A 25,784-nucleotide genomic window follows, 5' to 3' on the forward strand; every position below is an offset into this window, starting at 1 on the left:
AGCTTTTTCTAAGACCCTGCAGTCTTACCTCTGCACAGATTGGTTTTTAATGAAGGCTTGTTTCTAGCCCCAGACACTCGTCGGCTCCCCCAAGCTAGCAGAGAGAGCCCGCTGGCAGGCAGCAGGTGGGGCCCAGGTATGGCATCTACTGAGCCCACGGCACCAAGCTCTTGACATGCATGTGTGGCTTTGGGGGGGGTCTGGGGAGGGAGGAGGAAGGGAACAGTAGGCCTCACCTTGGTCAGCTGGTCCCCCTCTCGCCAGAAGCAGAAACCCGAGCAGAGGGTCTCCCCGCGCCTGTATGCTGGCGTCTCAGGGTGGGTGGGCAGTGTAACTGACCTCATCGCAATGACATAGGGGTCCCTGGAGCAAGAGAAAGGGCAGAGAAGGTCCCAAAAGGAGTCTGTGAGGGTCTGCTCTGCCCAGCTCAGGCTCCGGAGCCCCCTCAACACAGACACCCTCATCGGAGTCTAAGGCACATAAACTCTGACAAGCCCCAACACTGCAGACGCCCAGAGACACCTATTTTGGAATCTCATGCTTCACTTTTCTGTACCCGCTTGTCTCTAGAAGTGATGCCGTGGCCCAGCTGGCAGCCTTGCCATTCTTGGATCAACATGGGGCCTTCAGAGGGCAGAGGCTGAGGTGGTGGCCACACGAGCAAGGGTCTGCCCATGCCTGGGGTGAGGAAGCCTCGCCACCCCAGGGACAGAGACCACCCTGCCTTAGAGCACAAGTGACCAGAGGGGAGATCTATCCCCGTCTTCTCCATTTTAGCCACAGCAAGGCTACAGCAGCCCAGAAAAGCCAAGTGGTGTCAAGTGGAGTCCCAGAGCAAACAAAGAGCTGAGTCTAAGCAGATGTCCCCTCCTAAGGAGGAAGATGATCCCTGCCCACCCACCACCCACCCCCCAATCAGGCAGGCACCCACCCGTTGTCACAAGGCTTCCGCCGAGAGGCCAGGATCACAAAGTCCTGGGGCTTGGCATCACCGCCGAGGACAGGGCTGATGACGTGATAGATGGCATCATCCTCATCCACCTGCTGCACCAGCGCCACGCTCCTATAGGGAGGCCCAGAGGTCAGGACTCAAGGGAGTCACACCGGCTCCTGGGACAGCCTGTCTTGCCCAGGCCCTCCCATGTTTCAGCCTTCTCGAGCGGATGTCTGGGGGACACCTTACCCCCTGCTCAGCAGGGCCATAGGAGGGCAGGAAGGCCAGGCCAAGGCATGCATGAACACACAGGAACATGCACAGACATGTATACAGGCAAATGCATGCAGACACAGGAACAGGCAGGCACAGAAAAACACACCTGTGGGCTGCATGTACACACACAGATATGCACCCACAGGTGGCTACGTATGTCTGCAGGGCTACATGCTCCCCATGGATGTGCAAGGGTTTACCGGTTATGAGCACCTGCTGTGAGCGAGGCGCTGTTCTCAGGGCTTTCCACATACTATTTCATTTAATCCCACAGCAGCCAATGCCATAGATGCACCCAGCATCCCCATTTTATAGGGAGAAGGGAGCCTGCTTCTCCCTTTACTGCTCCCCCTTCTTGTTCTAACTGACAAAATCTTTTTTAAAAAAAGCCTTCCTACTATAGGCCCAGTGCCCCCAACATACACTGCCAATTACCTCCCAGCTTTGTAGAATGTCACTGCCAATAGGCTTGGGGTCACCTAGACTAAGGCTTTTTAATTTTTTAAAAGATTTTACTCATTTGAGAGCACAGCAAGGGGGGGCTGCAGAGGGAGAGGGAAGAAGCAGACTCCCCGCTGAGCAGGGAGCCCACTGAGCCATTGTGAGCAGGGAGCCCGACAACAGGATCATGACCTGAGCCAGAGGCAGACACTAGTTTCCCCAGGCGCCCCAACCAAGACTTTTCAAAGCAACAGCCTTTGTGCACCAAACCCTTAAACGGAAAGCTGTGTAGAAAGAGCCACAAGTAGGTCCACTCTGGTAAGATAGGTGGGGGTAGGAAGGGGAAGGCAATTTGCCAAAAATCAACTCCTGCAGACCCGCATGCATGGATATCCTTCAAGAATATCGGCTCCTCGTGAGCAGCCATGGGAGAAATAACCAAAGAACCCCCCAAACTAGGATGTTGGCACAACAGAAAATGACTTTAAAGGGATTTGAAAAAAATATCAGTTTCAACTTTAACATTCTCATATTACATACTGAAATTTTGGCTATTTTCCTAAGAACAGATTTATCTTCCTTGGCTAAACTCGGGACGAAAATATTCCCATGAAGACTCAGTAAATTCAGGGAACAAATGTATTCATAGGAATAACATTTATATTCAGTATCTCACTACATTCAAAAATAACATCTGCATGCACATATCCATAAGAAGAGCTGGCAAACGGGGTGAATTCGTCAAGCCGGCCTTTCCCTCCATTACCCTGAAGCTGGGAGGGACCCACCCGCCTGCTCAGCATTCTAGCCTCCACAAGGGGTCCCTGAGCCTCCTGTGGGGACACAGAACTCCACAGAACACGGTTTTGAAAATCACTGATCTATGCCTGAGTGCAAATGCATGACCTACACCTCAAGTGCCCATTTTAAGAGGAGAAAAACAGGCCTAGAAAGGAAGTGACCCGTTCAGTTCTCTTCCCTGACAGCTTAGAATGCCCTTGATTCTGACACCCACCTGACTCATAACTACAATCCCCCCGACACCCCACCCCCACCCCCGTGCTTGGCTAAAGGCCAGCAGGTGCTGAGCATAACGGGGGATGGCTCAGCCAGGGACACCCGGGGACCCAGCTTCCCCACCAGGCACCCCGCCCCCCAGTACCTCAGCCCTCACCGGTAGTGCTTGTCCCACTCGGGCCTCCGAAGCAGGTCTGAGAGCAGCAGGAAGGCCTGGTTTGTGTCCACATGAACCAACATCTCCATGTGGAAGGAGAGGAACTTGTCTTCCTCCAGAGTGTATAGGCGGACCTGTGTGGGACACAGGACAGCCTGGTTCTCATGTCCCCTCCCTGGGCCATGCTGGGCAGTGGGGTGGGCTGACTCCAATGCCAGAGGCCATTGCTACCAACTCAGGGCTGCCACTGACTTGCTGTGTGACTGTGACAAAGCCACTCAATGTCTCTGAGCCTTGGTCCCAACCCTGTGAAAATGGGCTGTTGAGAGAAGTCAGGAGAGTGGACAGGAGGGTACGTTAGGAAGCAGGGACTAAGGCCACAGTGGAATGGGTCCTCCAAGCCCCAGATGTCACCGGTGGGGAAGTGACTGTCCCCAGGGCATGGGCAGGGCTCATGTCTTACCTCAGCCCAAGCTTGTGCATTGGCCCCATCCCAACAGGGAGGAAGCAGCAGAGAGAGGGAAGAAGCAGCAGGGCAGAGAACAACAGAGACAAGAGGTTGAGGGCAAAATGGTGGGTGGGCAGGAGAGAAAGATTTGGGGGTTCACTCCAGGGCCTGTGGGAGCAGTTGTATTTTTGTAACTGCACTGGTTTCATGGTCTCATCCAACTCCTTTTAAGAAATCCCTGGGGCACCTTGGTGGCTCAGTGATTGAGTGTCTGCCTTTGGCTCAGGTCATGATCCCGGGGTCCTGGGATCGAGTTGAGTCCCCCATCGTGCTTCCCATGTGAGCCTGCTTCTCCCTCTGCCTATGTCTCTGCCTTTCTCTGTGCCTCTCATGAATAAATAAATAAGAACATCTTTTAAAAAAAGAAAGAAAGAAAGAAATCCCCTTTCGACACAAGCAGTTTGAGAGAACTGTTGCTTGCCATCGGCCACCTCTACTGGGGTAGGGTCAGCTACCTGGTTGATTTCCGAAGACAGCACCCAGTTGTCCTTGGCCACGAGCATCTTTAGGGAGGAGACATTGTTGTAGCTCAGGTACACCTGGACAGAGCACACAGAGAAGCCTCACCTTCTCCTCTTCCTTGGGGGCTCTGGGCCACAGCCACACAGGACTGGGGCTAAGGACATTGGACCCTGAAGGGGGTGGGGTGGGGAGTGGGCACTGGGCTTCAGGACAAACTCACTGTGTCACCCTCTTCTCAGGGCCTCAGCCCCCCTCCTACCAAACAGGGACAGAGGAAAGCCCTCTGCTGACTGTGCCAACCCTGAGGCATGACATAGTACCCGGTCCCCTTCAGGCCTACTTCCAAACCCACTATGACAAGAAGGGAGAATCAGGGTCCTACTCCCCGCTGCCCCCAGCGTGGGCCTGTGGACTGTCCACTCAGAGCAGAGGCCTTACCTGGTTGCTGGGATCCCAGGGGACAGAGAGGGGCATTTCTGCCTGTTTACAGGACACGATGTACTTCCTGGAAGAGAGAAGGCGACAACCATGGTCCCTGGGGAGCCCATGTCTTTCAGAAGACTTCTCTCCCTGTGCTCAGCCCAGCAGGGACGAGGGACTCCTGTCTGGCCAGGGAGGCAGGCTGGGCACACAGAAAACAGGAGCTGAGAGCCTACAACCTCGTTCAGAAGCAGAGCAAGGCCAGGAGCAGGGTGCCGGGGGGAGGCTTGGGCCCTGCACCCTCGCTGAACAGTTGACTCTCTGGCTAAGCAGCTTCGCCTCCATGCTCAGCAGCCTCCTCCAAACAGTGGGATCGGGAGGGGTCGTCATGAAGACGAGGGTTGGCCTATGGTAAGTGCCCGGTAGAGGCACACTTTTCCTATTAGCACAAACTCCAGAGTATTTCCAGCACTTTAGGGGCCGTCATGTGCTTCGAAGCCATGGTGCACACCTGGCTATGCGTCTTGAGCAGCTGCATCTCCTCTCAGGACCTTTCTTCATCTGCCCAACATGCATCAGAGTCAATGGAAGGAACCCAGGATTTAGAAATGGCTGGACCTGGCCAGGTTCAAATTCTCACTCTGCCCATCATTCCTATCTGTGTGCCTGTGGCCACATAACCCCTCGTCCTCAGTGTCCTCCCCTGGACGATGGGCCAGGAAGACCTCCGGCTAGTGAGGCTGTGTGGATGTAAAAGGCCCGGCCAGTGCCCACCACAAGGGCAGCACTGAAGAAATGCCAGGCCCTGGGGCCTGGGAAACAGGCAGACAGCCCAGAACCTGTGACCCCTCCCGCCACCCAGCCCACACTTGCCTGTCCAGTCGGATCTTCTTCCTGGCACTAGCCTCTCGGTAGCGCCGCTCACCATCCTGGGGAGGGACACAGGGACAAGATGTGATGCAGGTCCACCTGTGCCCTCCTCCCCATTCCTGTGTTATTGTCTGCTCCAGAAGGGCCCAAGGAGGCCCTGCAGCCCTAATGTGGAGTTCAGGTTCATCGGGGCAGAGAGTCCAAGCAAACTGGACAGGAAAGTGCCGAGTCTCTGAGCTCCAGCCTCAGCTTCCCCTAGACTCTCTGAGTGACTTTGGGAACAACTCCAGCCCTCACTGGACTCCGCTATCCTCCTCTGCACAGGGGCATCGCAAAGGGTACTTGCAGCGCCAGTAAGAACCCACATTTCCTGGGCACTTGCTGTTACCGGCAGTCCTCTCAAGCATGTCCGTGCAAAATGTCAAATAAGCCTCACAACAACCCTCTAGAGTCAGTACTCATTGTATCCCCATTTTACAGAGGAGGAAACTGAGGCACAGAGGTTAGTGGCTTACCCAAGCTCTCAGGGGTAAGGAGTGGGGCCAGGAACAGAACCCTGATGGCCTGACCCGGAGCCCACCCTCTTCACCACCGCTTCTAGTGTCCCCCCACTCATGAGCATTCACTTGCACAGGCCTGAGAGGCATTCATCAACTGTATGCTGCACCTCTCCTGCCGGGCTCCCCTGCTCCCGTTGCCCCACCCCTGCCCCCACTGTCAACGTCCAGCTGTGGATGGGGGGTTTTCACAGCCAATTCTCAGCCCTGTGAGGCAGGCAGGCAGGGCAGGCCTCCCCAGGCAGAGGGAGTGCCTCTCCATGGTCATCCTTTGGCCTCCCCAGAAGGAAGCCCAGAATTGGCCCACAGGAGGCACAAGATTGCATTTTTTAAGAGACAGGCTTTGAACTCCAGCGCCTGACTCCTGCTCATATGCTTCTAACTCTCCCGTCACCTCCCCCTCATAATGGTCACCATTTACTGAGTGTCTACAGGGCTTAGACAGGCACAGGGCCAGGGTCCCGCAGACACCCCCCAACACCCTTGTGAGGCAGGAATGCAGATACAGCCACTTTAAGGGGGAGACTAGAAACTTGCAGAGGGCGCCCACTACAATGTGCCAGAGTGGAGTTCCAACCCACATCTGACCCAAAAGCCAGTGCTCTTCCAACTCTGCAGGTGCATGAATGCCTATTAACACCTGAGGGGCACCTGGGTGGCTCAGTAGTTGAGCGTCAGCCTTTGACTCAGGTCATGATCCCGGGGTCCTAGGATCGAGTCCCACATTGGGCTCCCCGTGGGGAGCCTGTTTCTCCCTCTGCCTATGTCTCTGCCTCTCTCTGTGTGTCTCTCATGAATGAATGAATAAAATATTTAAAAAACAAAAAAACCACCTGACCAAGGTCCATACACAAGATCCTAGTTCTTTCAGGCAGACCAAGGTGCTTGCCTTGCACAAAGGGCATCTCTGGGGGGATCACAGGGCAGCCAGAGCTGGCCATGCTCTTGCAGAGGGGCAGAGTTGAGCCCATCACCCCCCAGATGTGTCAGGGGCTAGCAGACCCCACCACCCCCCTGGGCAGAGAGGGTGGGGAGCTGGTGGGGACACAGGGTGCCACTCACCCCAGGCTGGGGCCGAATCCAGGGCAGTGTCCGAGGCTGGTCATCCGCGTCCAGGACCACGAAGGTCATGAAGGCACTGTTGATGTGACGCCGATGGGTCTCAGCCTCCTGGCGATAAGCCTCCACGCACACACCCACCTCCATGCTGAAGGAGAAGGACGGCTGCTTCCATGCTGGACAGACCTTGCTGAACCCATGCCCCTACCCAACATGCACACACACGCACGCACGCACGCACACATGTGTACACACGCACACTCCTGCAGCTCTCCCAGCAGCTCAGATCAAGATCCCTCTGCTAGGAAACCCAGGTGGTCCCTTTCATCCATGTTTATGGGCAGCTCCTACATGCCTGGCCCTATGCTAGTCACTGGGGACACGGAAATGAATAAACTGATTAGGTCTATGCCCTCATGGGCTAACAGCTGGGAGATGGGACAATAAATAAATACATATATACACATATACATGCATATGTACATATAAGGTGTAATGTAATATTTATGCACATGTGCATATACATATATATGTAGACACACACATATATAATACGTCGTGTGAACTGCAAAGGATTATGGCAGGATGTGAGCAAGAAGGTGGGGATGCAGAGCCTAATTGGGAAAAAATGTCCATCACGCACATCCTCACAAGGGCTCTAACAGCCATGCTCCTGATAAAGCTCAATTGCTGCCGTTTCTGCATATCCATCTTCATTAATCATAAAAACACAGTCCCCTAGTTTAGGAAGCTCTAAGCATGTGGACGGGATGCAGAGGAGGAACCAAGACCCAGAATGGGACAGTGACTGGGCCAAGGTCAGGAAGGGAAGCTGGACTGAAAGGTGGGCCTTGCAGTCCTTAGTTCAGGGTTCTCTGCAGCCCCACCCTCCACATAGCAGCAGAATATGTGAGGGACATACTGAGTAATGACAAGCACAGTAATAATCATCTTTACTGAATGTTTTCTCTGGCATTCTGCGCAAGACAACTGTGATGTAGTAGCAAGGGCAAAAGAACCGAAGCTCAGTGGGGGCCACCTGGTGGCTCAGTCGGTTAGGTGTCTGACTCTTGATTTCAGCTCAGGTCATGATCTCAGGGTCGTGAGACAGAGCCCCGCGTGGGGCTGCATGCTCGAGCACAGAGCCTGCTTTTGATTCTTTCTCCCTCTCTGCCTCTGGTCTCTCCCCCAACCCCACCCCAGTCCCCTCTCCCCACCCCCAGACTCTCTCTCTCCCTAAAATAAATAGATAATAGATAGATGATAGATAGATAGATAGATAGATAGATAGATAGATAGATAGATAGATAGTACACTTATTTTTAAAAAGAACTGAAGTTCAGAGATGTTGAGTAACTTGCCTCAAGCCACATGGCCAGTAAAGGAGAGCGGATCTCGAACACAGGGAGCCAGGCTCCCTCATTTTTAACAACTACATTATGATTTTTGAAATCCCCAACAAAGATACATATTTAAAGTAAGCTTCCTCGGATGTATCAGGATTCATTCCAAATTAAGGCCTCTGGGAACAAATGGTTATTTTAGGGAAAAGGTGGGAAAGGATTTGATAAATGACAGAACACTGGCAAGAGGTGGCCCCATGATCTGAGCATGTGTAGTGTGGCGGGCTCAGAGGCAGGAGCCAGGAAGAGAGGCAGACACACTGAGCATGGGGCTGATCTGAGGCTGCAGGGGCCGTGGGACAGGGGAACCCAGAGGAGGGAACAGCAGAGCTGCACCTTGGTCACAGTGAAGAGGCCGGGCAGCTGGGCAGGGTTTAGACCTCACAGGGCTCATCTGCAGGGGAAAGGGTCAGGAAAAGCTCTCAACTCCAGGGGGCCCTGGTCCCGCCCCTTACCTATGCTTGAAGGCGTTGTTGACGATGGCCTTGAGCACCAGGCGGTCCCCCACCTGCGAAGGGCCCCGGAAGTGGAACATCTCAATGGCCTTCAGCGTAGGGTGGGCACGGCACAGCCGGCTGGAGGAAGCCGGGGTTGGGGAGACAGGGCAAATGCCCCAGTGCTTCAGTCACAGGCTTGGGCCAGCTTCTGCCCCTACTTCATCCACAGACCCATCCCAGAACCACATGCACTGCCCTCTGGCCCACCCCCTCCCACCCGACCCAGCCCACTTCTGCCCAGAGGAACAGAACAGCAGTCCCATTTCACATCTTAGAACACTCAGGTCTATGCATGGCTAGCAGGCAGCTGAGCTTGAGGCCACAGATTTACCCCAGGGCTTGAGGTAAATCCCTTCCCTATTTTCCCTCAACCTTGACACCCCAGTATCTGCTGCTTCTACTACCTAGAAGCCCTCTACTCACTCAAAGCTACTTGTCATTCAAGGCTCAGCTAAAGACCTCTTCTCCAGGAAGCCTTCCCTGACTATCTGGGCTGTGATCCCCCTCTGAGATCTTATGGCACACAGAGACTGAGCTGCCCGAAATGTCATTGCTTATGCACTGTGTCCCCCAGGGTGAACTCAGGGGAGGGGCCACTTGAGCCAGGCTCTTTAGAGCTGAGGACTAATAGAAAGACGTGGGTTAAGGAAGGCACTCCTGGCAGAGGGAACAGCAAACACAAAGTCATGGAGGTATTAGGGTCAGTCAGTGAACATCTGTTAACATAGCTATGAAAAAAAAAACACCCTAATATTTAGAGAAAAACAATCTACAGACAAGTGCCACAATTACAGGAGAGGGTAGGAATTATTTTCACCTCTAGGGAGAAGGGAAGTTAGAGAGGCTTCATAGACTTTAGCAGACCAAAAAGAGAAGTGGCACAGTGAGAGGTTAGAGCAGGAGAAAAGGCAGGGGTTGGGAATGGGGAAGAGCAAATGGCTTGACTCGCTGGGAGCATAAGATACAGGAAGACAGCGGGCAGGGTGAGGTCAAGGGGAGGCCCTAGCACAGGGCCAGGGGCTTGGCATTTCCCATGCAGGTGATGAAGACTGTGGAGGCTTTCTAAGTCAAGGAAGGAATGGCCAGCTTACAGAAAAATTACTCCTCTCTGGCTCTCTGGGTCTGAAAGCTCCAGGTTACCCTAACAGAACAGCCAAACTCCTGAAGCCTTGAATGCCAACACCAAGCTGGGGTTTCTCCCCTAGAGGGAGCCAGCCAAAGGAAGGAGGGAAAGAAAGGTGGGGAGCAGAGGCAGCGCACTCTCCCCTCACCTGGCTGCAATGGTGGCCACGTTCTCCATCCAGGCCATGATCTGGCCCCCAAAGGTATTGCCTTGGTGATTGGCATGGGGGGGCAGGACCAGCTCCACACTCTCCACGCGGGTCTTCTCAGCTGGCACCAAGCAGCAGCAGTCTCTGTTCTCCAGATCTGACCCGGCAAGGGCAGAGGGAGGAAAATGGGATGCGGAGAAGCTCCCAAAGACAGATCCTCCCAAGGGGCAAACCCAGGGGCCCCCACCACTAGCATGATCAGTCACCCGGATGCTTGTATAGACTCAGCACCGAGAGTGCCTTCCCTGGATGAGGAGCAGGACTCGGGAGGATGGAGGTGAGGTTGTCGCAGGGCGGTGGGTGGGACACTTTCTTGTGGTGGGTCTGAACGCAGGTTGATCGACTCGGGACAGTCAGGGACCTCTCTGACCCTCTGTTTCCTCATTGGTATAGGGTGGACGTCAGACCCAACCCAGGAGGATGGTGAAGATGAAGTGTGATCATGATTCTAGAGCACTTGGCACCAAACTCAGGAGACAGAGACTCTCAGGATAGTTCTCCCCTCTCTCTGACGAGACGGGCCCTGTCACACAGGGGAAATCAGAGCCCTCAGTAGGAGAGGCCCAAGAATGGGCAGGGTTTTAGGGGTCAGAGGAACAACTGCTGACCCTGACCCAAGGAGGTGCCATGCATCTCCCCTCCACCAGCGACAGAGACCTCGTCAGGGAGGATCCATCAAAAAGGTGGCCTCCCACTGGCTTGCAGGCTGCTCAGAGGTGCCACAGACAGCTGGAGGTGGGGGGCGCTGAGCTAAGATCTGGAGACAGGCAGGTAGGACTGTCACAGGTAGCAATCAGGCCTTGGCTTAGTTGGAGCTGAGGGCAAGTCAAAGGACAGCACTGGGTGAAGCTAAGTGAGCAGCCAGGGGCCCAGATGCCACACTAAGGCATTTGGACTTGGGTAGGAGGGCTATATATAAGGACAAGAGGGATTCAGGAGGGCCGCAGTGGACGGATGGCTCCAGGGCATCTCAAGGACAGTAGGAAGAGCCAGGTGTCCCCAGCCACACCCCCAGAGCCCGCATACATAAGGCACACGGACCTGGGAGACCCTCTCACTGCTTTACTGGGGCCAGCGGCTTCTGCTCACTCTTTCCCACTCTGGGCAGCTGAAGCACATTTGAATTGTCCTATAATTGCCTCCTCTGGGGCTCAAGGAAGACACATCTTACTGCTCTGGAGATTGGCGAGTGAATCCAAGGTTACCCCTTTGGGCCTTTGCCCAGCCTGTGTTCTCTGTCAGGAAAGCCTTTCCTTATCTCTGCATCTCTCAAAATCCTGCCAGTGCACAAGAGATCTTTGTGTGCTGCTATAGAACAATCTCCAAGATGAACAACCTCCCTTCTTTAAGGGGAAAGAAGATACAGAGCAGTATATGTTGCTCTTGGGTAAAAAGAGAGAGCTAAATAATACACAGTATGCTTAAATATGCAAGGAATCTTCTGGAAAGGTACCCCAAAATGAGTAACTGGAGGGGGCCCGGATTCTGGATAGGAGAGTCTTGCTTTTATTCTATATGTATATCTACATCTATATTATTTATGTGTGTGTGTATCTATGTGTGTGTGTATATATATATATATACATATATGTGCTTATCTATGTATGTGCCTTTTAAAAAATCCTACAGTCCTCAGGACACCTGGGTGGGTTGAGCCTTTACCTTCGACTCAGGCCTGATACCAGAGTTCCAGGATGGAGTCACACATTGGGCTCCCCATAAGGAGCCTGCTTCTCCCTCTGTCTATGTCTCTGCCTCTGTCTGTGTGTCTCTCATGAGTAAACAAATAACCTTTAAAAAAAAAAGTCCTCAAAGCCATGCTCAATAGTACCTTCCCAAATACCCTGAATCCTAGAGACCCAGGTAGGTTTTGTGGACAACAAAGGGCTTTCCTCATGTCCTAATTCCATTTTCACAGCTCCTGGGAGCTGAGCAAGGGGCCCAACATGCCTTTCCCCAAAAGAGACCTTGAGGCAAGAGGGCCATCAGGTCAGTAAGTACATGTACCAAGGAGACTCGCTTCCTCCCTCTGCCCAGTGGGGCCTAGGACAAAGGGGGGCATGCAGGGTGCCAGCTGCCCTCCCCACTCATGGCCACTCACCACCCTGAATGGCACAGTTGGCCAGGAGGTCCTTGATGGTGTCCGCATAGACCAGCCGCATACGCCGGCGCTCAGCCGCCACGCTATGCTCGGTCTTCTCCTCCTCCGTCCGTGGTGTGATCTGCTTCAGCTTCACCTGTGGGCAGGGGGGTGGGGATGCTGAGGACGGGTCTCCTGAAAGCAGGAAGGCCTGTGCCCCCAGCCTCATGGCATACCTGGGGCTGCTGCTGGATGGTTACAAGTCTCGTCCCCATCTTCCCATCTCCATGTAGACTGATATATAACCCTCCAAATGTCCCCAGGCCCCTTTCTTGGGCAAAGGCACAAGGTTAGGGAGGGGGTGGTCTACGGGACATGTAAGGGAATGATGAGACCTGAAGACTCCTCATGTGAGATGCACAGGGAGAGGTGGGAGAGAAACAGAGGGAGGGTGCCTAGGGTCTGACCACAGTTGAGGGGAGCTTCTTTGAGGGCTGTAAACTCCCTGAACCCCATTTCACCCCTCCACCAACCCCCAGCTCACCGCCCTGGTCCCAGCCTGCCATGACAGGCACCCGGGTGGCCCAGCAACAGGGAGCAGCCAGGTGTCACTCCTACCTTGGAGAGCTCCCGGTGGGCCACAAAGGTGGCCAAGGCCTTGCAGACATTCCACTGCTTCTCAGAGCACAGGTCTTCAGAGGTCACCTGGATGCCCACCTAGAGAGGAAGAAAAGGTGGGAGGAGTGAGGAGGAAAATGGACCTCCAGCCTATGAGACAGGAAGGCCCACCCCAGGCCAGGCCTTGTATTTCTGTATCACCCAGAGTCTCGGAGGCCAGAAACCTGGGATAGATCCCTGGACAGCCTTGGGCAAGTCACTTCCCTTCTCTGGTTCTTGGCTTCCTCATCTATAAAATGGGAGTGAGCACAGGTGTCTGGCTATTTCAGTTGGTAGAGCATGCAACTCTTAATCTCGGGGTCGTGAGTTCAAACCCCATGCTAAATGAATGAATGAATGAATGAATGAATGAATGAATGAATGAAGAGTGAGCATACCTACCATCAGAGTTACAGAGGGAATGAAAATGAGACTGTGTCTAGGAAACGACTTAAAGAAAGTAAAATGTTAGCTAGATTGAAAAGACAGGCACCTGAGGGGTGGCCTGAGGGTCCCCAGAGGCAGTCAGGATTCTGCCTTCCCAGCCTCAGTGGCCCGGCTAGGGGAAGCTGCCTGGGCCTGGTGTCCACAGGTGGGAAACAGTCCCTCCACCCACCCACCCCCAGAGCTCACAGAGCTCACCTAAGAACCCTGCAGCAGAGGAATCATGCTCCCATTTCACAGATGGAGAGACAGAGGCTGTGGGAGGTGAGCTAATAATGGGCTGAAGTCCAGGGGTCTCCCTGCGCCAGCCCTGCTGCCGCCAGGGTCAGGCCCGGCGGCTGTCTTCCCCACTTTCCGCCACCGCCTGGCTGCCAAAGAGGGTCTGAGGTTAGGTGTGAAGACCCAGGAGGCTGAAAGTCAAATCTCAGGTTGGAATCTATGTGACCTGGCCACCTGAGGCAAGTCTCTTCCCATCCCTGGCCATGAGTGTTCCCTTCTATGTTATGGGGTATTGAACAGGAACATCCTGAGGATCCTCTCAGCCCTGCCAGCCGTTCCAGAATTCTGCTGCCTCCCGGGGCCCTGAGAGTGTGAGTGTGCCCAGGCTGGGGGCTGAGAAGGGAAGGGAGGGGAGGAAAACCCAGCCACCCACCTACCCACCCCAGGCAGCAACCACCCCACACACCTCCATGCTGGAGTTGAAGGCCCGGTTCACCTTGGCCTTGATATTCACCACCTGTCCGATGCTGGGGAGAGAAAAGCAGGAAGTGGGCCTTCCAGGGGGAAAGGAAGAGGGGCCCCAGATACTTGCAGGGCCTCTGCTGAGGGTATCTGGCAGGGCAATGTCATGGCTTGCAGACCTTATTCACGTTGGCAATGTCACTGAGTCCCCAAAGCAAGCTGGCAAGACAGCCTTAGCACCCCCTTTTACGGGGGGGAAGTGGAGACTGAGAGAAGAGGCATAATTTCATTCATCTCCCCCTGTCTGGTGAGTGCTCAAGCTTCTGTTTGTGGCTCATGGTCCCCTCTCCTTGGGGAACCTTCCCTGCCCCTCTGTCCCTCAATAAGATTCACCCTCCCAACAGACGGGCCTAGGGCCTCTGTCTCCCCCACAATTCCTAAGCTCCACTGGGGTCAGCATCACATCTGTTTTGCTCTCCATTGACCCTACAAGGCCTAGCACCCGGCATGGGGTAGGTCCTCCATAAATAGTGGCCTACTGAATTAATGCATCCCACATCTGCTGAAGGCCTACTAAGTGCAAGGGACTATACACAGAGGGTGGGAAGGAGAACAGACACATTTAAAGAATGCCTACTCTGTGCCTAGCACCATGCATTACCTCATTGGAGCCTCCTATAAGCTTGACAGGTAGGTTTAGGGGGATTGAACATCAGAAAGGGTGAGCCATTTGCCCAAGGTCACCCAGCTAAAAAATAATAGAGCCAGGGTTCTAGATTGTTCTGTTGACTACACTGGCCCCACTCTGTCCAGCTGCAGCCTGTCCCTCTGGAATAATTCCTGTGTCCACGTAAACAATCAGAGTCCCTAGAGGAGCCACCTCACCTGCTCTGCATGTAACTGGAAGCAGCAGAGGGCGACCAGATGATAGACTATGAAGAGGCCCCAGACAGGGGCTGCGGCGACCCTGAGCAAGTCCTTTCATCTCTCTGTGCCTTGGATCACAAACCTAGAAAGCACAGTGCTCATTTCTTCTTCCCCAGAGCTAGGAGGGTCCCTTCCAAGGGCCCTGCCTGCCTGTCAAAGGGTGACAGCAGACATGGTGAGAAGAGCCACATAGGCCTGGGTTCCAATCATGCTCTAGCATGACTGTCACACTACTGAGTTGCGGGACATTGGACAAGTCACTTTGCCTCTCTGAGCCTATTTCCTTGTCTGTCAGGTACAGAGAAGCACAACTACTGAGTGTCAAGCGAGAGGAGATGTGCCAGAGTCAGTGCCAGGCCCGGCCCCACTGCAGGAGCTCCATAAACAACAGGAGCTCACGTTTGCCAAGGACCTGTCCGCTTCTGTTTATTCTGTTCACAGTCCTAATAGGCACGGCCGGGACTGCCACTTCTAGGAGATGCATGCTGACATGTGGAGGGATGAAGTACCATGGTGCCTGCAACTTACTTTCAAATGGTTGAGAAAAGAGAGAGAGAGAGAGAAGTATGTGTATTTATTTATCCATATATAGATAAAGCATATTTAGCAAGAAACATTAACTCTTGAATCTCACTGATAGTGACCATTGCACTATTCAATGTCTCCATAATTCTGAAAGTTTTCATGATAAGAAATTAGGAGAGTATTTCCATGATCCCTAAAATAAAAATAACAAACTATTTTCTTTTTTTTTTAAGATTTTTTTTATTTATTTACTCATTGAGACAGACAGAGAGAGGCAGAGACACAGGCAGAGGGAGAAGCAGGCTCCATGCAGGGAGCCCGACGTGGGACTCCATCCAGGGTCTCCAGGATCACGCCCTGGGCTGCAGGCGGCGCTAAACCGCTGCGCCACGGGGGCTACCCCAACAAACTATTTTCTATGGTACTAAAAAAAAAGAGATTTGTGTCTCTTCTTCCTCCCCTCTTCCTCTTCCTCTTCTCCCTCTTCCTCCTCCTGCTCTCCCACCTTCCTCCTGCTCCCCATCTCCTCCTCATTGGCTTCCCCCAAAGTCAAGCAGACACTCATTTGGACTCCTGAGCTTCTCCCCTCCTCCTGATTCTCTTCCATCCACTCACCTCAGGCCAAAACCAACTCCTTCCCCAGAGTCATGGCCCAGCCTCCTCAGTGGCCCCCTCAAACCTCTGGCTCCCCTACACCCCCTCCAGGTCTTCCTCGCATCAAAGAGAGGCAGCTCCCACAAACAAACCCTTCCCCACAACCAGTTTACTGTCAGGGGACAGAAGAGCATGTTAAATGGCACCACAGTGATACTAACAGAAAAACCCAGATGATGGAGAACTCAATAAGGCAAATGACCAGGTTTCCTCCACAAATAAATTTTGAGGAAGAAAGGGAGAGAGATGGTGAGGAAACAGGGTGCTGGGGGGAGGTGTAGCACCCATATATAAAAAAGACTTAAGAGACATAGCAACCAACTGCAACCTTATTTGCCTCTTGAACAACAAAAATAACTGTAAAGCAAAACAAAATAAAAACAAAATCAGGAGACAGAGTGAGCCCCTGAAAGCAGACTGGATATTTGATGTTAGTGAGAAATTATTGTTAATTTTGTGTAGGTGTAGTAATGATGTTGAGGTTATGTTTAAAGGGAGTTTTGTGGGATGCCTGGGTGGCTCAGTGATTGAGTGTCTGCCTTCAGCTCAGGGCGTGATCCTGGAGTTCCGGGATCGAGTGCCACATCAGCTCCCTGCATGGAGCCTGCTTCTCTCTCTGCCTATGTCTCTGCCTCTCTCTCTCTCTCTTTCTCTGTATATCTCTCATGAATAAAAAAATAAAAATCTTTACAAAAAAAAATAATAAAAAGGAGTTTTGCTGGGGCACCTGCAGTGGTTGAGCATCTGTCCAGGACTCCAGGCAGCTCACGGGCCCACCAGGTGGGGAGATGGGGGAGGGGCCCTGGTTTTGTGGTGGGCAGCTCAGGGGGACCAAGACACAGGAGGAGCCACTTACCTAATGGTGTGCTCAAAATAGATGTCATCCATGGAGGCAGTGACGCAGGGGCAGCCAGCGTGCCTCTCAGCTGGTGTCGGAAGAAAGCCGTGTGTTAGCAGCGTCCCCATGTCACCAGACCTCTGAGCCAACATCAGGGGGCCTGAGCTAAGGCCACTGCTCCTGGCCAACACCCCTACCCTCCCTTATCTTCCTCGATGACTACCCCCGACCCCGTTTCTTTATGAGTTTTGTCTGTGGCGTCTCTCCTTCCTGGGGGACTGCAAGTCACTTGAGGGTGAAGGGTTTGCCTGTCGGACGGCAGTGTTGCCATCCGGGGAATGGTGCCTGGTGCACAGTACACCCCCAATGAGCGGCTGTTAGATGACTAAATGATCACATGGGCTAGTGTACTTCCCAGCTCTCCCAGGCGTCATGCCTCTGCTGTCGGCTTCCCCCACCTCTGTTTCCTTGCCTGAGTCACTCTGACCCTTGGGGCTATGCTCCCCGCCTTCGTCCTTCTGGAATCCCTCCCCACCCAGGGCTGGGTCAGAGCCCCTGCTCTGTTCTCCCACAGACCTGACTGATTCTGCCTCTGGCCCAGCCCCCGTTGAGCCGTGCTGGGCAGCAGCAGGGAACAGACGGGTCACCTCACTGGACTGTGAGGTCCCTGTGGGTCGGGGAATACCCAGGCTCCCCAAGGATGGAAAGGAGCTCCATTCAGCTCCACTCAATAAGATCATAAGATCGGCAGGCAGCCCCGGCCCCGGCTCACGCTCACGGCACTCCCAGGCCAGCCTGGAGCCGCCGCACCCGAGGTGGCAGGGTGTTGGTGCAGGGGCTGAAGGGTGCAGGCCACCCCCCGAGCTGTGGAGTGCAGGGGAGAGAGGGTGGCCCGAGCTGAGTGGGAAGACGTGGGAAGGGACATTTCAGGCCAGTGGAACAGCATGAGTGGAGAGCGGGATGAGTGCGGTGCTGGGGGCCGTGGGGGAACCACGGTGGCCACCTCTGATAACCAAGGCCTCTCCTCCGAGCGGTGGGCCTCCGCGGCAGGACTGCTGTGCCAGGCGTGGGCTCACCGGACAGGCAGGCCGTGGTGTCGATCCACTTGAGCAGCTGCCCGACGCTCAGCTCGCCACGCTGGTTGGTGTGGCAGGGCAGCACCAGCTGGCTCATCTGCACCTCCGTGGGGTTCCGGTAGCCCTCGCCGTCTGCCATGGCACCGCTGTCTTTCTCTGCACGGGAGGCTGACTTCCGGGACGTGCGGCTTGAGAACACAGAGGCGATGCCCTGGCGAAAGGTGGGGACAGACCTGAGTGCCTCAGGGAGAGCAGAGAGCACCCCAGGGCCACCTCCCACCAGACCCCAACTCCAAGAGTGGCCGTCACCTCCAGCCTGGGCTCTCAGACCCCAGGGGGGCTCCCCGGATGCCACTTCCACCCAGTTTCCTTTTGGCCACCGACTCCACGTTAGCAGAACCGTGGACCTGAGGGAGGGGGAGGGAAATTCAGCCCTCCCTCCAGCTCGTGGGCCAGCTCGTTACAGTTTTGCCTCAGACTGACCTTCATTCTGGAAAGATTCCCCTTCTCTATGCAGGGAGGCCTGGTGACCCCTCTAGCAGTCAAGTCTGGGGATTTGTTCCCAATAAAGTGTTCCAAGAAGCAGCTCCTATTTCTGCTGCCCCCCCCAACCCCCCGCCACGGGCCTTTGCTCGGGCTCCATCATTCTTCAGATGACCTCGGAGGCAGCACCTCCGTTGGGTGTTCATCTGTCCTTAGCACTTGGCTTTACTGACTGGAAGGGCTCTGGGCCTTGACGGACCAGCTGTCTGATCCAGGCCAGGCCCACAGCAGCTGCCAGCTGGAGGAGCAGCAGAGAAAATCCTCAAGCTTATGAATCAGAGGTGGAGTTTCTGCTCAGGGCCTAGCTTGTCTGTCCCCAGGCAGAGGGGTGGGGAGAACCTGGCAGTACCTTGGACAGGTTGGGATGGGGAAGGGGGCCTCCTGCCTCTCTAGCCCGCTCTCCCTAACAGGCTGTGAATGAGAGCTGAGTACACTTGCCTGTGTGAGAAAAATGACACGAGTTCCAATTCTAGTGGCCGGTGCACTTGCAGTGATAACAGTCACTGCCGACATTTATATAACGCTTATTAAGCATCAAACAGTCTTCTAAGAACTTTGCACACATGAATTCCACGAACCCCTGGGATGGGTTCCTTGTTACCCTCCCTCTACAGGTGAGGCTCCAGGAAGTGGCAAAACACAGCTGTGACCCAAGGTCTGGCTACAAAGTCTGAGGTCCTACCCACCACACTACACTGTCTACACCCGGGGCTGGGCCTGGACTCAGCAGCAAGGAACCAGTGCCACAACCCAACACCGACCCTGCTACAGTTGCAGACAGGGACAAGGATGGCTCTGGTGCTGGGATCTGTACTCCTTGGATCATTTCCCCCATGAGGCTCCCATAGTGTGAGCTACAGAGCTCGGCATCAAGGAGAGAAAGGAGGGCAGCCCCGGGAGTGCTCAGCCTGGGAGAAGGCCACAGGGTGCCAGGTTTGCAGGCTCCTGCAGGTATCTGGCAGGCCGCTGTGGTCCAAGCAGCAGGACACGTCACCATGGTAACCACTGCCAAGGCATTTCTGGCCTGTTGTGCATTGGGGGCCTGTGTAGATGTGGAAGTGGAGCTGCCTTTCTGGGTGTGGGAGATGGTAGGGGGAGGAGGCAGGCAGACTTCAGTCACCCATACCCTTCCCAAACCCGTCCCACAGCCTGAGGTCCTGGGCAGAACATTCCAGAAGGCCGTAGAGCAAGCTAGGGAAATGGAGGAGGCCAGATGCAAAGGGTAAGTGGTCAAAAGAAAGACAGCAGACCATATGGGATTTCCAGGCAGTTCCAGGCATGTACACAGGGAAGCCCTACACACAACATCCCTGCTTTACAAACCGATTTCCACATCTACCTCTTCACAAGGAAGGCAGAGGGTGAGGACTGTCAACCCCATTTCACAGATGAGAAAAGTGAGGATGGAAAAAGCCGTAGACCAGGAGCTGGGACATCTGAGTCTCAGTGCTCCCTCTGCTTCTGACCTGTCAGTTCCACTCTCACCAGCCTCCTATTTTCTGTTCTATGAAAAGGAGTCCCTACCGTCCCATTGGACTCTGTAGGCCTAGAAAAGACAAGATCTTTGCCTTGTTCATTCATTCATGCATGCATTCATTCATTCGTTCGTTCACTGAGCACTTCCTCTGTGCCCTGGACCAAATATTGAAAGAAGAAAGATAAATTGGTTCATTCCTTCTAAGAAGCTCCTACTCTAGTACTCTTACTTAGAAGGGCCTGGCACACAGTAGCACCACATCAAAGGTTTGTGGAGGGACAAACAGAGACAGACCTGAGTTCAAATCCTAGCCTTGTCCCTCTGGTGCTATGCGATTCTGAGCAAATCCCCGCCCCTCCTGAAGCTCAGGTGTCACTCACTGGGCAAGCAGGTGCAGAGGGAGATTGCAGATCACTAAGGCACCCCTGGTCCTGGTTTCAGGATTCTGGACTCTGCCCCTGCAGGGTGCTTGCATGCCTAGCTGACATGTCTGCTGAGAAAGCTGAGGAGTCCTGTCACCTTGTCAGACAGGAAATATTGTGCTTCTCTGAGCAGGGCTGAGCACCCAGGAGAACTGAGGAATGAGACCCCCTGTGGCCATCCCCCACTCTCATCAAAGAGAGGGGCACAGAACCCCTGGGCTAGAGCACAAGCACAGGGGACAGGGCAGCACCAGGAGCCCCAGGCACAGCCTCTCAGACTCCAACTCTTTCCTTGGCTCCATGGCAATCTGCTCACGTCATGGAAGGCCAGGCTGGCCCTCCTCCCATCCCAAGGTGGGCAGGCAGCCAGCCTGGGAGACAGGGGCGTGAGCAGCCCAGACAAAGTTTGGCCAATGGGGCCCCAGAGCCAGACCACTCCTCCCAGGGCCAGTCACGGGGAGAGCAGAGGCCCTGGATGAAGTCAGGGCCTAGAGCGGCTGGGCCAGGCTGAGCCAAGACAGCTGACAGGGAGGGCAGAGCCTACTATGAAGCTAGGGAGGGCATCTGGGGGTCAGAGACGTGTCGTCTCAGATGGTAGATGTGCCTGCACTGGCCCCAGACCACAGCAGACCTGGCCAGATTTGGTCATCCAGACTAGGACTCAGCTGGCTATTCCACGGGCTCTGTGTCCCTCCTCCTGGGCCACGGCCATGTCACAGACCTGCCGGGTCACAGGAGAGGCCACTTCATCCAATCCTTCATAGTTAGGGAGGTTGACGCACAGTCCTGGGTCATAGCTGAGGTGCCAGGATGAACTGTCCTGAGCCAGGGCTCCTTCTACATGATGTGACAACAGCCCCACATGAACAGACTTAACCTCGGATTTCCTCTCGTCCTAGTGACCCACCCTCCCTAAAAAGTTGTCCCTTTTACCCTGACAACTCAGCACCCCCTTAGGCACTGCTAGCTCACTAAACTGTTTCCACAGCCTGTCCACAGGCCCCCAGTCTCTCCACCTTCTTCTAGCCTCCACAATTTCCAGAGGCATATTTCCCAAGAGCAAAACCACCAACACAACAACCATCACTTTCAGTAGCCTGTCTTGCAGGGACACGAGGTCTAGTCTTTATAACTCCCCCCACTGTGGGGCTTCATTCTGACCTGATGACCACATAGACCTTTCTGAAGAGCAAGCTTGACCAGACACCTCCCCTGCTCAAGACTCCTCAATGGCTCCCTACTGTCAGGATTGATCGAGTCCCCACTCTATGGCTCCCACAGCTGCTCTCCCAAGCTCTAGACCATATGCCATTCCTCAGAGCACTACTCTCAACCAGCTCCATCCCCTGCAATGTGGGTGCTGCTTCTGCCTAAGATTCCTTTATCTGCCCCATGTGCCAGGTGAGCCCTTCCTCTTCCTTCTTCCCCAGAGAGAGTTAGGGCCTCCCTGGCCCCACAGCCTCATCTGTCTCTATCACAGCCCTGACCATGCTATGTGGTCACTGTTTTGTGAGCCACCTCCCCCATCACATAGCCATTCTCATGGGACAGGGACAGACTCAGGGCTGCCACAGAGCAGGTGCCAAATAAACACCTATGAAAGAAGAAAAGGAAGGAAAGCATGAGAGATGGGGTGGCCCTAGAGCTTAGGCTTGATGACAAGGATGGTTTAAGGGACAGGAAGGACATGAAGAACAGGAGGAAAGGCTAGGGAATGACAATGTCTTGGGTGATGCGACCCTCGGGGCCAAAGGAAGCAGGTGGGAAAGTACTAGGTGGAGTCAGAGGGAGAGGACCCAGAAGTCTCCAGGAACCATATAAGCCTGTGGCCTATAGTGAGGAGCCAGGAAACTGAGACCAGCCAGCAAAGAGACCTCAGTGCCTTCAGGAACCATCTGGAACAATGGGCCTGGAACAGAGGAGACCCACCTGTCCTGGAAGAGAGGAGCAGGCTTGCGGTGACCTCTCAACTGACCCATCATGACATGACTGAAGCTGTCTCTACACAGGCCTTAGGGCTTGGCCTGGCCTGGGTTCAAGTCCGGTTTTACAACTAATTTGTGTGACCTTGGGCAAGCGGCTCAAACTCTGGGGGCCTGTTTCCTCATCTGTAAGAATGGGATTATAAAACCTACCTCTAAGTATCATCATAGGATGAAATTAAACGAGATTGAGTATTTGAGGCTCCTAGTACACATCCACCATATGGCCAACATTCGTGGAGCACTTACTGTTAGCATTATAAAGCTGAGTTTGGTCTTTCTACAGAAAAATAGCCAGGAGAGACTCAGACATCGTTCACACTGAGCTTCTGAGTAGTACTTTCTCAACTGAGTTCACCAGAACCTCACAGCAACCCTGTGAGATGGCGTGTTAGCCCCTCCGAGAGCTGCTGTGAGAATTCAAGAAGCCAGTGAGAGTGGGACAGAAATTCCAGCCTGGGTAGGAGACTGCAAAGCCCACATTCCTCATTCCCCACTTCCTGAGGGGTGGGGACCAGAAGGCAGGTCCTAAGGGGGCAGGGAGAAGCAGCTCTGGCCTACCCTAAGTGCCACTGGCCAGGCCCCATGAGAGGCCTGATTGTCTGAGCCAGGTCACTCTAAGCAGTGAAAGAAGCTATCCAAACGAGACAGCTTGTCCTCACAAAGGGAGATCCAGCCTCTCAGAGAAACCAGGGTGTCCTCCTGGCAGTTTCCCCAGCAGCAAAGCAGGAGCATTTGTCAACATCCTAAATTCCCCTTCAGGCCTATTCCCTACCTCCCTCCCAAAAAAGGCTCTGCAGCAGCCTGCACAGGCACAGCACACAGACCCCACATGCACCCAGAGCCAAAATGCAAACAAAGCTAAGGAACTGAATAAGGGAAGGGAGGATTATGTTAGGAATCTAGTTGCACAAAAATGCTGCCACAGAGACTCGCATTTTGCCTTGGGGTTCCCAGCAGACAAAAAGAGGCGAAAGGGGGTAGCAGTGGGTCCCAAATGCATAGATAAAAAGAGAGAGCTCTCATCCATGAAGCTAGCCTAAGGGCTGGGAGAAGGACACCAATGGGCTGTTCCATAAGTTTGTTTATTTTTTAATTTTTAAAAAGATTTCATTTATTTCTTTATTTGACAGAAAGAGAGCAAGCACAAGATAGGGGGGAGAGGCAGAACAAGAAGCAGAAGGAGAAGCAGGCTCCCCACTGAGTGGGGCTCCATCCCAGGACCCTGAGTTCATGTCCCGAGCCAAAGGCAGACATTAACCAACTGAGCCACCCAGGTGCCCTGTTCCATAGGTTTCTGATCATCATATAACATCAGATCATATTTTCATTCTATAGGATAAATAATGGTCCCCAATGACCTCTACAAACATCTTCATTTTACTTCTGGCTACAGGCTGTGATGGCACTTGACATTTTTCAAGATTATGGGGTGGGACAGGTAGAAAATTAAACCAGTGTTTTGTAGTAAGCACTTTTTATATGCCATTCACTTGGTTAACATTTATTGAACACCTGCTACGTATCAAGTTCTACGCTAGGAAATTTCATATGTATCATCTCGTAATTTTTACATCTACCCTGTGAGGCATTGTTATTCTACCCATTTTACTGATGAGCAAACTCAGATACTTTGCTTGTGAGCAGCAAGGTAGACTTTAAGACAATCCCAGACCCACCAGCCAAAGTGCACATGTACATCTCTACAGTACTTTCCTGGGCCTTGGTGATGGGGAAAATGGAAGGAATTCTTCCAGTCTAAGACTCAGAGAGAGAAAGTAAATGACTTCCAAATTGCACAGCCCATCAGTGACCAAGGAGAACAGAGGCCACAACCCTGAATCTCAGTTCAGAGGTCCAGAGCCCACAGTCTGGGGTGGGCTGATCACGCACTGGGCTTCCTCCTTCTTCTAACAGCCAGCTCTGATGCTTTCTCAGTATGGAAGAGGGGGATGGAAGGGCCTTCAGCCTTCTAATTCTGCCCTTTGCCCCCAATCTTATGAGGCAGGGAGGAGGGGTATGAGCATAATGGAAACCCTGAGGTAAGGACAAGCTTTCCTTAGAGTAGCCCCATCCCTCCTTTGGACGAACATGAGCCATTTTCAGTGTGGTGTCTTCCTGTAAAACTGAAGATAAATGGAACTTTAATCAGCTCATCCTCCCCAGAATACTTTGGTCAAGTTATTTTACCTCTCCATGACTCAGTTTCCTCATCTGTCTAATGGAGATAATAAAAGAACCTGAGCTTACAGTGAGGATTATAAAAGACTGTGAACCCACTAGAATGGCTACAAGCAAAATCACACACGATAACAATTGTTGTTATCATGCTGGGGGGAAGAGAAAATGTTGGAGCCACAATAGAAAACAGCTTGGCAGTCCTCAAAAAGCCGAGCATAGAAACACCATATGACTTTGCAACTCCATTCCTAGGTATAGACCCAAAGGAACTGAAAACAAGGACTCAAACAAATGTACACACACCCACGTTCATAGCCACACTATTCACAATAGCCAGAAGGTGGAAACAGTCCACGTCCAATGATGAATAAACGGATAGACAAACTGTGGTATATACATATACAATGGAACGTTAATCAGACATAAGAAATGAAGCCGCCATACGTAAAACACGGAGGCATTTCAAAAACATCATGCTGAGGGAAATAAACCAGACACAAAAGGTCACATATTGTGGTTCCATTTATGTAAGATCTCCAGTGCAGATAAACCTGTAGAGACAGAAAGCCAACTGGTGGTTGCCAGGGGCTGGGAAGGGGAGGAAAGGAGAGGACCTTTGTAATGGGTTAAGGGGCTTTACTTTAAAGTGATGAAAATAGGGATCCCTGGGTGGCACAGTGGTTTGGCACCTGCCTTTGGCCCAGGGCACGATCCTGGAGACCCGGGATCGAATCCCACATCGGGCTCCCGGTGCATGGAGCCTGCTTCTCCCTCTGCCTATGTCTCTGCCTCTCTCTCTTTCTCTCTCTGTGACTATCATAAATAAATAAAAATTTAAAAATAAAATAAATAAATAAATAAATAAATAAATAAATAAATAAATAAATAAAGTGATGAAAATGTTTCAGAGCCAAACAGAGATGGTGGTTGCCTAACGTGAACATAGTTCAGAAGTTCCATTATACTATACACTTGAAAATGGTGACTTAGGGGCACCTGGGTAGCTCAGTCAGTTAAGCGTCTGTATTCGGCTCGGGTCATGATCCTGGGGTCCTGGGATCGGGCCCCCCATCAGGCTCAATGCTCATGGAGAGTTTGCTTCTCCCTCTCCTTCCTGCTCATGCTCTCTCTCTCTCAAATAAATAAAATCGAAAGAAAGAAAGAAAGAAAAAAAGAAAGAAAATCGTGAATTATATATTTCACCTTAATTGTTTTTAATTCCTTTTTAAAATATTTTATTTATTTATTCATGAGAGACACAAGAGGCAGAGACACAGGCAGAGGGAGAAGCGGGCTCCTATAGGGAGTCTGATGCCACTGAGCCACCCAGGTGCTCCATATTTTTTTTAATTCTTAAGAGAAACC

General features: G+C 53.0%; 1 protein-coding gene across 5 annotated transcripts in view; it reads right to left on the reverse strand.

Moving 5' to 3' along the window:
- The window catches only part of ACOT11 (acyl-CoA thioesterase 11), a 51,565-nt gene that overhangs the window by 4,633 nt on the left and 21,148 nt on the right, over positions 1-25,784 (reverse strand). For 4 of the 5 annotated variants that reach the window (XM_025427737.3, XM_025427734.3, XM_025427738.3 and 1 more), the window contains exons 2-15: positions 17,815-18,025; positions 16,757-16,826; positions 13,799-13,859; positions 12,631-12,729; positions 12,034-12,169; positions 9,873-10,029; positions 8,560-8,679; positions 6,705-6,849; positions 5,089-5,144; positions 4,234-4,300; positions 3,789-3,872; positions 2,826-2,959; positions 932-1,063; positions 237-363 (exon numbers count right to left, since the gene is read on the reverse strand). In XM_025427737.3, the coding sequence (XP_025283522.1) occupies positions 237-363; positions 932-1,063; positions 2,826-2,959; positions 3,789-3,872; positions 4,234-4,300; positions 5,089-5,144; positions 6,705-6,849; positions 8,560-8,679; positions 9,873-10,029; positions 12,034-12,169; positions 12,631-12,729; positions 13,799-13,859; positions 16,757-16,826; positions 17,815-17,953 (1,527 nt within the window). In that variant the 5' untranslated portion in view covers positions 17,954-18,025. Of the gene's footprint in view, positions 1-236; positions 364-931; positions 1,064-2,825; positions 2,960-3,788; positions 3,873-4,233; positions 4,301-5,088; positions 5,145-6,704; positions 6,850-8,559; positions 8,680-9,872; positions 10,030-12,033; positions 12,170-12,630; positions 12,730-13,798; positions 13,860-16,756; positions 16,827-17,814; positions 18,026-18,297; positions 18,678-25,784 lie in introns of those variants that run through there. The other variant, XM_025427736.3, reaches the window with a different exon arrangement.

Source organism: Canis lupus, chromosome 5 (assembly GCF_003254725.2).
Source record: "Canis lupus dingo isolate Sandy chromosome 5, ASM325472v2, whole genome shotgun sequence".
NCBI lineage: Eukaryota > Metazoa > Chordata > Mammalia > Carnivora > Canidae > Canis > Canis lupus.